This window comes from Engystomops pustulosus, chromosome 1 (assembly GCF_040894005.1).
Source record: "Engystomops pustulosus chromosome 1, aEngPut4.maternal, whole genome shotgun sequence".
NCBI lineage: Eukaryota > Metazoa > Chordata > Amphibia > Anura > Leptodactylidae > Engystomops > Engystomops pustulosus.
In genome coordinates, this window is record NC_092411.1 from 244021283 (window position 1) to 244035098 (window position 13816).

A 13816-nucleotide genomic window follows, 5' to 3' on the forward strand; every position below is an offset into this window, starting at 1 on the left:
AAAACCTACTTTTATGTCGTAAAGTGCCAACACGACAATTTGAGCAGTAATTGATCCCAACTGTATCACAAGTTTCAATCGTATTGCCGACCTGAGGACACCAATACAATAGAAGATTGAGAAATTTGCATTATAGCTTCCTTCCAGGGTCCTGTGAAGAGGAAGAATCATGGGGACCTTGAGCAGGATCTCCAACGATAATCCATCTCTCTCCACACCTTCTCTGTTCTCGTGTAGTCCTGTCCACCAAGGATGTCGCTTTAAAATAGCACTGAGTGTAGCTGGAGGAGACCTTGTCCCGTCTAGTAAATTATGTGCTGTAGTGAAGGCTTGGGTGCACACAGAAAGGGCTCAGAGTGCCACCTCTGGCACCCGTGCCATAGGTTCGCCACCACTGACCTAAACCATGTATACATCTTTTTGGCTTTTGCATGTTGTTGTAAAATACTGATCAAAATATGTGTGAATCAAGACTAAGCTTAGTGTATGGTTGCCTAACCCAGTGTCTTATCGCACCCAGTTTCAGACATGGGGCCACAAAATGGAACGTTACAAAAGTCAGTCCATGCTACCCGCATATCATCCTATAGAATGGAAAAGCCCCAGCACTCTTTCTTCAGCCTAGAAGCAGGGAGGTCAGTGGACCCTTGTTACTGAGTGCAGGTCCCAGAGCCAGGATTCACATCTAACATTGATATATTGTGTGCATTACCGGAGTTTTACCATTGAGAACCTGCAAAAGGAGCTATGAAAACAAGACTGTAGATTTTCATGCTGTGTAATGCAGCGCTGACAAGTCTGTCATTATCAACACTGCTTTTCTTTTAGGTTACATTCACACTGGATTCTGGCAGGACATTTTCATTGGGAAAATCTGTGGCAAAAATCTGTAGACAATGGGAGGACACCTGTTATTTTCTCACCATGTCATAACAATTGTCCATTAGTGAGGGGTGAGAACATACCCAATATTTTTAGTGGTTGCTTCTTGGAATATAGGTTACGTTAGAAAAGTCCAACAGAAGATTTTGATACAGATTTGCGAGTGGAATATCTCAAATTGTAAGGCCCCTGTGTGCTCACTCTCACACAACAATGTGGATTAGAGGGTTAGCACTCCCTACCCCTTCTCCATAGGAAGTCAGGCAAAATATTTCAGCAAAACATAGGACATGTCCCATAGCACACAAGGCAGTCCGCGTCCCAGTGTTAGTGCTGTTAAACACAGTTTACTCACCGCACCACAATTGGGTGCCATAGACCTCCCTTGGTGTCATGTGCAAAAAAATAAAAAATAATTAGGGTTTTTTTTACTCTAGACAAACCTGGCCCAATGTAGCATAGGGTTTACCCAAAAATACTGTAAACTGAAGCCTTGTTCGTTGTACGACACCAAAGTCTTCAGCTGTTCTACCAGAGTAAAAATGTGCATTAGGGTTACAGCCTTAGGTCAGGTGTCACACACACCATGCAGGGTCCAGCTATATGGACTGAACCCACAAAATTCTCACAGAAATGACGCAGAGAATTCCTTCTTCTCCACTAAGTACCAGTGCCAAATTATGAGTGTTTGTTTTGCTGCATATTGGAAAAGCAGGAAATGCAATATTGGTCTATGATGCGTGGAGTTCCTACCTCCATGATATGCAGCAGGACCGACACTAAAATCGTTTGCCACCACTATTTAGTGGGAAAGAAGGAATTCTGTGCATTACATCAATACAGCACTCGGAGTGCTTTCCCCAAGAGTGGGTTTGGACCGTGTAACAGGACCCTGCACGATCCAGACAGGACTGTGTGAAGCCGCCCTTACATTGATCTTTATGTAACTTGCTATATCTCAAAAGAAAAAAGGACCACACACACAGTTACTGAACACTGCCAAAACAAACTTTATGCAACTTTCCAGTTCTTCAGTTTATAACACTGATCTCACCATATTCTGGATTACATACTGAATTACCAGAGAATATTCTGGAAAATGAATTTATACCAGCCTGCTTAACCATCCAAAACATTTTTATGTACAATTGTCCTGCTATTTACACATTTAGCGATGCGCAGCCGCATCAAGTGCATACAGAGACAGTCCTGCAGACATTACAAGCGCTTTATGGTGCTCCAACGGAATCGGAAGGAAACCGGGCTCTAGGTCAGTCTAAAAATCAGTCCCTCTTTCTGGAAGAAAGACTAGTCACAACCCAAACAACTTTTAATATTGCAATACTATTAAAAATGTGTCCACGTTACCTAAAACATACAAAAGAAAAAAAAAAAAAAAGACTATACAAGAAAATCTTTAAAAATTAGAAAAAAAAAAAAGTCACCCTCCCAGCGCTATCTGGACCTTCTGTCCCTCTTTGTTTTCTCTGTATTTTTGCTCATTGTTTTTTCATTGTCTCCTCTGCAGTCAGGACAATACCACTTGCCCTTTGGTTTGTATGTCAGTCCTACACAGGAGAAATGGAACCACTCTATGGAGCACTCTTCATTGTCGCATCCGATCATCTCCCCGTAGGACACCTGGTTACACAAGCAATATGTCGGCTCATTGGGATCGATGGCAAAGGGAATAGGGGACACATCCCTTTCCTGCTTGTGCTTGGCCCTCTTCTTCTTCTTGGAAGACTTGGCCTTCTTCTCTTTAGGCGGATCGTCCAAGTCATCGGACCCATTGACCATATGGCACAAGTCTCTACTCTCACTATTGCGCTGTCTGCGGGGTCGCCGTGTAGAGCGCTCCGAAGAATTGGAGTCAGCTTTCGCTTTTTCTGTAGACTTTTCGTTCTCGTCTGGGTCAACAAAACCCTTGGAAACAGCATCAATTTGCTTGGTCCTGTTTTCCACTACCTCGAATACCTGCGTAACCAACTGGATCTTATCGTCGCCAAGCTCCTGGGTGACAATAAGTGCTCTCTGAAGTTGCTGCAGGAGGCGCTTCTTCTGGAGGGGATCATTTTCATTTGAATGCTTCTCGTAGAGATCATCTATCTCCTTCAGCGCTTCTGTAGATAGAGAAGAACACAGTAAGGAGCTGCCATCAAAATACTGCACAGCCAGAGGTCAAACACTGGTTAAAATGCTGTCAAGAACCTACATGGGTAGTCCTAACCTCAAAAGTTATCACCTAACCTGTGGATACCCCTATAAAAAGCTGATTATTGAGGGTCCAACTGCTGTGCCCCCCAGCAATCCGGAGAATGGGGATCCTGTTCCCTCCAAATTAAGCATGTGCCCTGCCACTGCATTCAATTGTAGGTGGGTGATGGAAATCTCCAGCATGCATATAAACTTGAATGGAGGGCGAACTGCCCAGGGGTCCCGTTCTCCTGATCAATGGGGGTCCAAGTAGTCACGGACATTTGCAGCTAAAACTCTACACTAGATTTCATATAAAATTTTAAAATATTCACTGGAAAGAAACTGCTCCAGTTGGCCAAGAGAACAATTTAGGCAAAACACCTACTAATGTTTTTCACATAAATTGGTGTGTTGGCAGCCTAGAGAAAATTCAATCCCTATATCATGGTTGTGAGTAGTAGCAGGGGAGCAGTGTAGCGCATAACCTCTTCATAATCCGAGATATTCCAACAGGCGCATATGTCTGCCTTTGTTCTCCTCTCTACATCAGTCCCGGGCACACACTGGTCCAGCCATCACTATCCCCCCTCCTATACTACAACTCTCATACAGCACACCCCCAGACCACATGGGGAGCCACACACTTTCTCGCCCCAGTAAGGGTGACGACACACATGGCGTTCTGAATGCGTTTTTGGCCCTTTTTTTTTAAGAAGGCCATTAAAAAACGCATCAGTTTTGGACAGGTTAATTATCTTAGTTACAACTGATCAAAAATGCATGCGGTTTTTGACGGACTTCTTAAGAACTGGCCCAAAACGCCATGTGTGCCATCACCCCGAGTGCCCTTCTAAAGTCTCGAACGTCACGAGGGCTGCAGACTTGGAAGCAATGGCTTTATGCTCCATGCACTGATAGAGAGACCCAGCACCCAAGTCACATCTTATCCCCAGCGATAGACGCCATAGACCCCGCTCTCTATATACATAGAGGGACATATAAGTTGAGGCGAGCACCATCATACACTGCGGCAGGGTCATGGGTCACATTTCCAACAATAAAGCCTTGTTCACACTGAGTAGCCATGTATACAGGCCTCTATAGGACTATATATAGGAGGCGGCTATACATAGCCCCATGGTTACTGGCAGCCATTCTCTACAGCGGGTGTGTAACACAAGCCCATGACGTGATACACCAGGTATGCGGACCAGCCTCCACCGGGCGGAGCTTCCCCACAACACAACCTCCCACACTGAGAACACGCCTAGTGGGCGGGGAGTCCCCATAGTTGGTAAACTACAGCCGCACATCCCCGGATGTGACTGGGAGTTGAAAGCCCGCCCACAGTGGGCGGTACTTCACGAGTAATCCTGCTAACAGACCCTCCCCGGACGTGACGCCACGCTCACTGACAGTATACAGGGATTACACGGGGCGCAGGGGGTGACATACATGTGCGGAGTGCACGGCAATACTCCACCTGCTCTGTAATAAAGCTCTGTGCACCGCGTCCATAAAAATAAATGTACATATACACAAAGCCTGCCGCTATACAGCCCCCTATAACGCTGGAGAACTACAAGTCCCACACTCCCCACTGACGTGCGAGTAACTGAGGACAGCACGGGGGATGCTGGGAGATGTAGTTCTACAAGTTATCACATATCACATCACTTTCAGCTTCCAAGATGGCAGCAGCAGGGTGATGTGTACAGATGTACAGGCAGTACCCGGGTGCATGACAAGCGACCACTGCGGGGGTCCCCCCGCGGTGTAGCCACGTGCGGCGCCGGTCACTCACCCCGGTACTTGGTGTCGATCTCCCGCAGCAGGGTGACGGTCCTCTGGATGTCCAGGGGCAGCGATTCGATGCACTCCAGATAATCCTCCACATAGGTGACGAGCTGACTCTCCTCCACCCCTCCGCTCCCGCCGTGCGAGTAGTAGTACGCCTGCGGCGGCTGCTGCTGCTGTCCTAACATGCTGCCCCCGGTCTCCGAGCATCCAGTAAAGTTCCGTGAGAGCGGCGGATGCGGGGCGGGGCGCTGCGCGCGGAGAGGGGTCGGGGCGGAGCTGTGCGGGGCCCCGGCGCTGCGGCTCCTGTCTCTGGCTCCTCCGCTCTATCTCTGGGGCCGCATTCCAATTTGGAACCCGGCGGCCCGAGGTGACGCTCTGCGCATGCGCGCTCATCCCCTTATAAGGCAGGACGCCCCTTTTTTTCTCGGTTTTATTGTGTTTAGATTTTCCCGCATTTCATTTAATTGGCGCTGATTGGCTAAAGGGCCGTGCGATGGGCGGGCCCGGAGCGAGGGCGGGGTTTGGCTGTCGTTAGGTCACGCCCATGGGTTTAACTCTTCCGCTCGCTGACAGTTGTAGTTGTGCTGGGCTGTATGTGCTGCCATGTTCTCCCCCGTCCTGCGATGTTCATGTGGTTCGCACTTACGCCCTGTCCTAGTGGCAGGATAAGGAGGCGTTATCTGACTGTTCACACTTGCGATAACGTTCTGGGCGTCTTCTGTGCGTTTCCTCCATATTTTACACTACGTCTGAGGAATCAATTATGGTGTATCACTTGTCACATGTATCCAAGTGCGAGCAGCAACGTCTCACATCACGTGACCCGCGTCACATGACCGGCCTGTAGTGTAGGAAGTACCTCAGATCATGGCTGTAGGGGCCTGTTCACACTAGCGGCCTGAACTGGACAATAAAAAACATCACAAATTAAATACATGTTATAAACGAAGCTAATGCTCTGCTTGTAAGGTTGTATTCACACCGAGCAGAGACGTCTCACTAGAAGTCTATGACGTTCATGGCGGCACAGAACAGTGATCAGTCAGTGAGAAACAGATCTTGTACTGTACTGGACGGCTCCCGGCATCATACATGGCATGATACAAGGAGCCCCTGCTCGCTGGCAGCGCTATAGTATAGGCAATACTTGCTCTTACTATATATTCTCACCCCTTACAATGCCTTATTCCCTCCCCTCCTATTACAAACCCAGTCTCTGCTCCCCTCCCCTTACATTGCCCCCATTTCTCTGCTCCCCTTTCTTATTATGCCCCTTATCTGCTTCCCTATTGTGCCCCCTCTCTGCTCCTCTTCTTATTGTACCCCCTCTCTTCTCATCTTATTGTGCCCCCTCTCTGCTTTTCTTCTTATTGAGCCCCCTCTCTGCTCCTCTTCTTATTGTGCCCCCTCTCTGCTCCTCTTCTTATTGTGCCCCCTCTCTGCTCATCTTCTTATTGTGCCCCCCTCTCTTCTCATCTTCTTATTGTGCCCCCTCTCTTCTCATCTTCTTATTGTGCCCCTTCTCTGCTCCCCCTCTTATATTGCGCCCTCTCTTCTCATCTTCTTATTGTACCTCCCTCTCTTCTCCTCTTCTTATTTTGCCCCCCTCTGCTCCTCTTCTTATTGTGCCCCCTCTCTTCTCATCTTATTGTGCCCCCTCTCTGCTTTTCTTCTTATTGAGCCCCCTCTCTGCTCCTCTTCTTATTGTGCCCCCTCTCTGCTCCTCTTCTTATTGTGCTCCCTCTCTTCTCATCTTCTTATTGTGCCCCCTCTCTTCTCATCTTCTTATTGTGCCTCCTCTCTGCTCCTCTTCTGATTGTGCCCCCTCTCTGCTCCTCTTCTTATTGTGCCCCCTCTCTGCTCCTCTTCTTATTGTGCCCCCTCTCTGCTCCTCTTCTTATTGTGCTCCCTCTCTGCTCCTCTTCTTATTGTGCCCCCTCTCTTCTCATCTTCTTATTGTGCTCCCTCTCTGCTCCTCTTCTTATTGTGCTCCCTCTCTGCTCCTCTTCTTATTGTGCCCCCTCTCTTCTCATCTTATTGTGCCCCCTCTCTGCTTTTCTTCTTATTGAGCCCCCTCTCTGCTCCTCTTCTTATTGTGCCCCCTCTCTGCTCCTCTTCTTATTGTGCCCCCTCTCTGCTCCTCTTCTTATTGTGCCCCCTCTCTGCTCATCTTCTTATTGTGCCCCCCTCTCTTCTCATCTTCTTATTGTGCCCCTTCTCTGCTCCCCCTCTTATATTGCGCCCTCTCTTCTCATCTTCTTATTGTACCTCCCTCTCTTCTCCTCTTCTTATTTTGCCCCCCTCTGCTCCTCTTCTTATTGTGCCCCCTCTCTTCTCATCTTATTGTGCCCCCTCTCTGCTTTTCTTCTTATTGAGCCCCCTCTCTGCTCCTCTTCTTATTGTGCCCCCTCTCTGCTCCTCTTCTTATTGTGCTCCCTCTCTTCTCATCTTCTTATTGTGCCCCCTCTCTTCTCATCTTCTTATTGTGCCTCCTCTCTGCTCCTCTTCTGATTGTGCCCCCTCTCTGCTCCTCTTCTTATTGTGCCCCCTCTCTGCTCCTCTTCTTATTGTGCTCCCTCTCTGCTCCTCTTCTTATTGTGCCCCCTCTCTTCTCATCTTCTTATTGTGCTCCCTCTCTGCTCCTCTTCTTATTGTGCTCCCTCTCTGCTCCTCTTCTTATTGTGCCCCCTCTCTTCTCATCTTATTGTGCCCCCTCTCTGCTCCTCTTCTTATTGTGTCCCCTATCTTCTCATCTTCTTATTGTGTCCCCTCTCTGCTCCTCTTCTTATATTGCCCCCTCTCTTCCCATCTTCTTATTGTGCCTCCTCTCTGCTCCTCTTCTGATTGTGCCCCCTCTCTGCTCCTCTTCTTATTGTGCCCCCTCTCTGCTCCTCTTCTTATTGTGCTCCCTCTCTGCTCCTCTTCTTATTCTGCTCCCTCTCTTCTCCTCTTCTTATTGTGCCCCCTCTCTGCTACTCTTCTTATTGTGCCCCCTCTCTTCTCCTCTTCTTATTGTGCCCCCTCTCTGCTCCTCTTCTTATTGTGCTCCCTCTCTGCTCCTCTTCTTATTGTGCCCCCTCTCTTCTCATCTTCTTATTGTGCTCCCTCTCTGCTCCTCTTCTTATTGTGCTCCCTCTCTGCTCCTCTTCTTATTGTGCCCCCTCTCTTCTCATCTTATTGTGCCCCCTCTCTGCTCCTCTTCTTATTGTGTCCCCTATCTTCTCATCTTCTTATTGTGTCCCCTCTCTGCTCCTCTTCTTATATTGCCCCCTCTCTTCCCATCTTCTTATTGTGCCTCCTCTCTGCTCCTCTTCTGATTGTGCCCCCTCTCTGCTCCTCTTCTTATTGTGCCCCCTCTCTGCTCCTCTTCTTATTGTGCTCCCTCTCTGCTCCTCTTCTTATTCTGCTCCCTCTCTTCTCCTCTTCTTATTGTGCCCCCTCTCTGCTACTCTTCTTATTGTGCCCCCTCTCTTCTCATCTTCTTATTGTGCTCCCTCTCTGCTCCTCTTCTTATTGTGACCCCTCTCTTCTCATCTTCTTATTGTGCCCCCTCTCTGCTCTTCTTCTTATTGTGTGCCCTCTCTGCTCCTCTTCTTATTGTGCTCCCTCTCTGCTCCTCTTCTTATTGTGCTCCCTCTCTGCTCCTCTTCTTATTGTGCCCCCTCTCTGCTCCTCTTCTTATTGTGCCCCCTCTCTTCTCATCTTCTTATTGTGCCCCCTCTCTTCTCCTCTTCTTATTGTGCCCCCTCTCTGCTCCTCTTCTTATTGTGCCCCCTCTCTTCTCATCTTCTTATTGTGCCCCCTCTCTGCTCCTCTTCTTATTGTGACCCCTCTCTTCTCATCTTCTTATTGTGCCCCCTCTCTGCTCTTCTTCTTATTGTGTGCCCTCTCTGCTCCTCTTCTTATTGTGCTCCCTCTCTGCTCCTCTTCTTATTGTGCCCCCTCTCTGCTCCTCTTCTTATTGTGCCCCCTCTCTGCTCCTCTTCTTATTGTGCCCCCTCTCTGCTCCTCTTCTTATTGTGCCCCCTCTCTTCTCATCTTCTTAGTGCTCCCTCTCTGCTCCTCTTCTTATTGTGCTCCCTCTCTGCTCCTCTTCTTATTGTGCCCCCTCTCTTCTCATCTTATTGTGCCCCCTCTCTGCTCCTCTTCTTATTGTGCCCCCTATCTTCTCATCTTCTTATTGTGTCCCCTCTCTGTTCCTCTTCTTATATTGCCCCCTCTCTTCCCATCTTCTTATTGTGCCTCCTCTCTGCTCCTCTTCTGATTGTGCCCCCTCTCTGCTCCTCTTCTTATTGTGCCCCCTCTCTGCTCCTCTCCTTATTGTGCCCCCTCTCTGCTCTTCTTATTGTGCCCCCTCTCTGCTTTTCTTCTTATTGAGCCCCCTCTCTGCTCCTCTTCTTATTGTGCCCCCTCTCTGCTCCTCTTCTTATTGTGCCCCCTCTCTGCTCCTCTTCTTATTGTGCCCCCTCTCTTCTCATCTTCTTATTGTGCCCCCTCTCTTCTCATCTTCATATTGTGCCCCCTCTCTTCTCATCTTATTGTGCCCCTTCTCTGCTCCCCCTCTTATATTGCGCCCTCTCTTCTCATCTTCTTATTTTGCCCCCCTCTGCTCCTCTTCTTATTGTGCCCCCTCTCTTCTCATCTTATTGTGCCCCCTCTCTGCTTTTCTTCTTATTGAGCCCCCTCTCTGCTCCTCTTCTTATTGTGCCCCCTCTCTGCTCCTCTTCTTATTGTGCCCCCTCTCTGCTCCTCTTCTGATTGTGCCCCCTCTCTGCTCCTCTTCTGATTGTGCCCCCTCTCTGCTCCTCTTCTTATTGTGCCTCCTCTCTGCTCCTCTTCTGATTGTGCCCCCTCTCTGCTCCTCTTCTTATTGTGCCCCCTCTCTGCTCCTCTTCTTATTGTGCTCCCTCTCTGCTTTTCTTCTTATTGAGCCCCCTCTCTGCTCCTCTTCTTATTGTGCCCCCTCTCTGCTCCTCTTCTTATTGTGCCCCCTCTCTTCTCATCTTCTTATTGTGCCCCCTCTCTTCTCATCTTCCTATTGTGCCCCCTCTCTTCTCATCTTCTTATTGTGCCCCTTCTCTGCTCCCCCTCTTATATTGCGCCCTCTCTTCTCATCTTCTTATTGTACCTCCCTCTCTTCTCCTCTTCTTATTTTGCCCCCCTCTGCTCCTCTTCTTATTGTGCCCCCTCTCTGCTTTTCTTCTTATTGCGCCCCCTCTCTGCTTTTCTTCTTATTGAGCCCCCTCTCTGCTCCTCTTCTTATTGTGCCCCCTCTCTGCTCCTCTTCTTATTGTGCTCCCTCTCTTCTCATCTTCTTATTGTGCCCCCTCTTTTCTCATCTTCTTATTGTGCCCCCTCTCTGCTCCTCTTCTGATTGTGCCCCCTCTCTGCTCCTCTTCTTATTGTGCCTCCTCTCTGCTCCTCTTCTGATTGTGCCCCCTCTCTGCTCCTCTTCTTATTGTGCCCCCTCTCTGCTCCTCTTCTTATTGTGCCCCCTCTCTGCTCCTCTTCTTATTGTGCTCCCTCTCTGCTCCTCTTCTTATTGTGCCCCCTCTCTTCTCATCTTATTGTGCCCCCTCTCTGCTCCTCTTCTTATTGTGCCCCCTATCTTCTCATCTTCTTATTGTGTCCCCTCTCTGCTCCTCTTCTTATATTGCCCCCTCTCTTCCCATCTTCTTATTGTGCCTCCTCTCTGCTCCTCTTCTGATTGTGCCCCCTCTCTGCTCCTCTTCTTATTGTGCCCCCTCTCTGCTCCTCTTCTTATTGTGCTCCCTCTCTGCTCCTCTTCTTATTGTGACCCCTCTCTGCTCCTCTTCTTATTGTGCCCCCTCTCTTCTCATCTTCTTATTGTGCTCCCTCTCTGCTCCTCTTCTTATTGTGACCCCTCTCTTCTCATCTTCTTATTGTGCCCCCTCTCTGCTCTTCTTCTTATTGTGCCCCCTCTCTTCTCCTCTTCTTATTGTGCCCCCTTTCTCTGCTCCTCTTCTTATTGTGCCCCCTCTCTGCTCCTCTTCTTATTGTGCCCCATTTCTCTGCTCCTCTTATTATTGTGCCCCCTTTCTCTGCTCCTCTTCTTATTGTGCCCCCTCTCTGCTCCTCTTCTTATTGTGCCCCATTTCTCTGCTCCTCTTCTTATTGTGCCCCCTTTCTCTGCTCCTCTTCTTATTGTGTCCCCTCTTTTCTCATCTTCTTATTGTGCCCCCTCTCTGCTCCTTTTCTTATTGTGCCCCCTCTCTGCTCCTCTTCTTATTGTGCCCCCTTTCTTTACTCCACTTAATTTTATGGTCCCCACTTCTGCTTCCCCCTCTTATTTTCCCACGTTATCAGCTCCCCCTCTTTTAACCCTTTTTTGTTGCATAAAAGTAAACAAACTGTACTCACCTTTTCTCTTTGTGTCTGTACGACAGCAGTGCCTGGCAGGTGCGCTGTGATAATGTCAGACCCAGTGGTGACACAGAATGCTGATTGCTCTCTGTATCACGGTATCTATTCACCCAACTCTATCAGTGCCAATATAGTTAATGTCCCAGGCCATACCTCCCACCGGGTGGGACAGCGGGACAGAGGCCGCTGGACCTGGGATGATTGTGAGGTATTGCTTTCCTGTATGGTCCTTCCTGTATGGTCCCCTTTCTACTGTCCCCTTTCCTGTAGCTGTCCCCCCGCTTCCAATGTCCTCTTTCCTACAGCTTCCCCCCTTATGATGTCTCCTTTCCCGTAGTATGCCCCCCTTCGATGTCTCCTTTCCTGTTGCATGGCCCTCTCCTCTAATGTCCCCTTTCCAGTAGTTGCCCCCTCTAATGTCCCCTTTCATGTAGCATGCCCCCTCCCCAGCCAAACTCTGTAAAAAAAATACAATATTCACATTCCCCGTTCCCCCACAGCTCTTTTCTATCTTCGCTTTTCTTCCGCATTATTGCATGTCTCTTTTGTCGGCAGACGCAATGCAATGACATCATCACTCGAGCAACGGAGCAGTGCATTGAAATGGAAATTAAGTAAAGGAAGAGAGGACTGCTGCAGGGGAAACAGGGAAGGTGAGTATTGACTATGCATTTATTTCAAAGAGGCCAAGGACCAGGTGCTCCATGGTTTGAGAGCAGATTATAAGAGGGAGGAGCTGTTACTGACAACTGAGGGATCATGGGAGTGTAGTTGTAGATGGTGGCCAACTTGGAGATTGCTTTTATCATTTACAAAATTTTATAAGTTAACTATTGATGCTCCATTTTGTGATTAAAGGGGTTGTCCCATGAACCAAGTTAGGCTTGGCTAACTTGTTAATCGGTGGGGGTCTCAGTGATGAAAACCCTCAGATCACGAGAACGAGGGGTCCGATGAGGTCCGATGTACCTCAGTCGGACTCCTCATCGCTCCCGGAGAGTAATGGAGCAGACAGCTGCGCCTGACCGCTCTACTCCGTTCATCTTTACGGAGCTGACGGAGATCGCCAAGCACGCTGCTCAGCAATTTCCGTCAGCTCCATTAAAAATGTATGGAGCAGACTTATAAATATATATCAGCAGTAAATAACCACATAAATATATACTGCACATCTGGGTTGCACTAGGGCAGTGGTGGCGAACCTATGGCACTGGTGCCAGAGGCGGCACTCTGAGGCCTCTCTGTGGGCACCCAGGCCTTCACCCCAGCATGAAGTTCACCAGACAGGACTCCAAGAATCTTCCTGCAGAATCTATCTACAATGATAGATGAATTTGCCCTCCTCCTATCAACTGCATTGGTGTCTTTAGGAGGCTGAACGATTGAAAATTGTCAAAGAACAAACAGAAATAAATTACTGCTGTGCTGGCACTTTGCAATAAATAAGCGTCTTTTGGTTGAAATTTGGGCACTCAGCCTCTAAAAGGTTCGCCATCACTGCACTAGGGCATAGACATCACTTACTGTAAGGCTGCTGCTGTCTCCTATGTCTGTGCTGATCTGGTCCATCCCGCTCTTCTTCCTGTAGTCTTCTCCTTGTTGCCAATCCTCCTCCATCAGGTAGAGAACATCAGGCAAACTTTTCCCAGCTGTGACTTATCACTGCAGAATGTGCCACCCGGGTAACTGTGCCATCTGGAGAAAATCCACACATCCCTAAAAAAATCTGTGAAAATAATGTCCCCTAAGTAACAGCTAAGTGCTCCACAATGTGCGCCCTGCATATGAAGATAATACACTTCGATAATCATATATACTACTGTATACTTCACCCTCATTAATTCATATCCTACTTAATTTAAGTACCCCAGTATATATGTAGCCATAGCACATGCCCCCAGTATATATGTACATATGCACATATGTAGCCCCAGGCTCTCAGCACATGCCCAGTAGTATACAGGGGTAGCCCCACACATGCCCAGCCTTATATAATAGACACCACACATGCCTAGCTGTATATGGGTAGACCCACACATGCCTCAGCAGTATATATGTAGCCTTGCACATGCCTCCCAGTGTATAGGTAGCCGCAGGCTCTCAGCACATGCACAGCAGTATATATGTAGCCTTGCACATTCCTCCCAGTGTATAGGTAGCCCCAGGCTCTCAGCACATGCCCAGCAGTATATAGGTAGACCCTACACATGCCGAGCAGTATACAGGGGAAGCCCCACACATGGCCAGCCTTATATAATAGACCCCACACATGCCTAGCTGTATATAGGTAGACCCACACATGCTTCAGCAGTATACACGAGCCCCCACACATACCCAGAAGTATATTGAAGCGCCCCACACATGCCCCAGCAGTATATATGTAGCCCCCACACGTGCCCCATTTCAGTTATGCTCTTCACCATATTGGATAATTATTTTTATATTTTGATAGATCAGGCATTTTGGGACATAGGGGCACCTAAGGGGCAGATTTTTCAGGGTTTGTGCTCCAGTCGCTATTCCTGACGCACAGCCCGTAGGGGTGAAGGGG

General features: G+C 48.5%; 1 protein-coding gene across 1 annotated transcript; it reads right to left on the reverse strand.

The window, feature by feature from the left end:
* Positions 1 to 2001: 2001 nt before the first annotated feature.
* ING2 (inhibitor of growth family member 2) lies at positions 2002 to 5632 on the reverse strand. Its single transcript, XM_072123297.1, has 2 exons — positions 4886 to 5632; positions 2002 to 3005 (listed from the first exon to the last, which is right to left on the reverse strand). The coding sequence occupies exons 1-2, from the start codon at positions 5064 to 5066 to the stop codon at positions 2338 to 2340; spliced, it is 849 nt and encodes a 282-aa protein (XP_071979398.1). The 5' UTR covers positions 5067 to 5632; the 3' UTR covers positions 2002 to 2337.
* Between the last annotated feature and the right edge of the window lie 8184 nt (positions 5633 to 13816).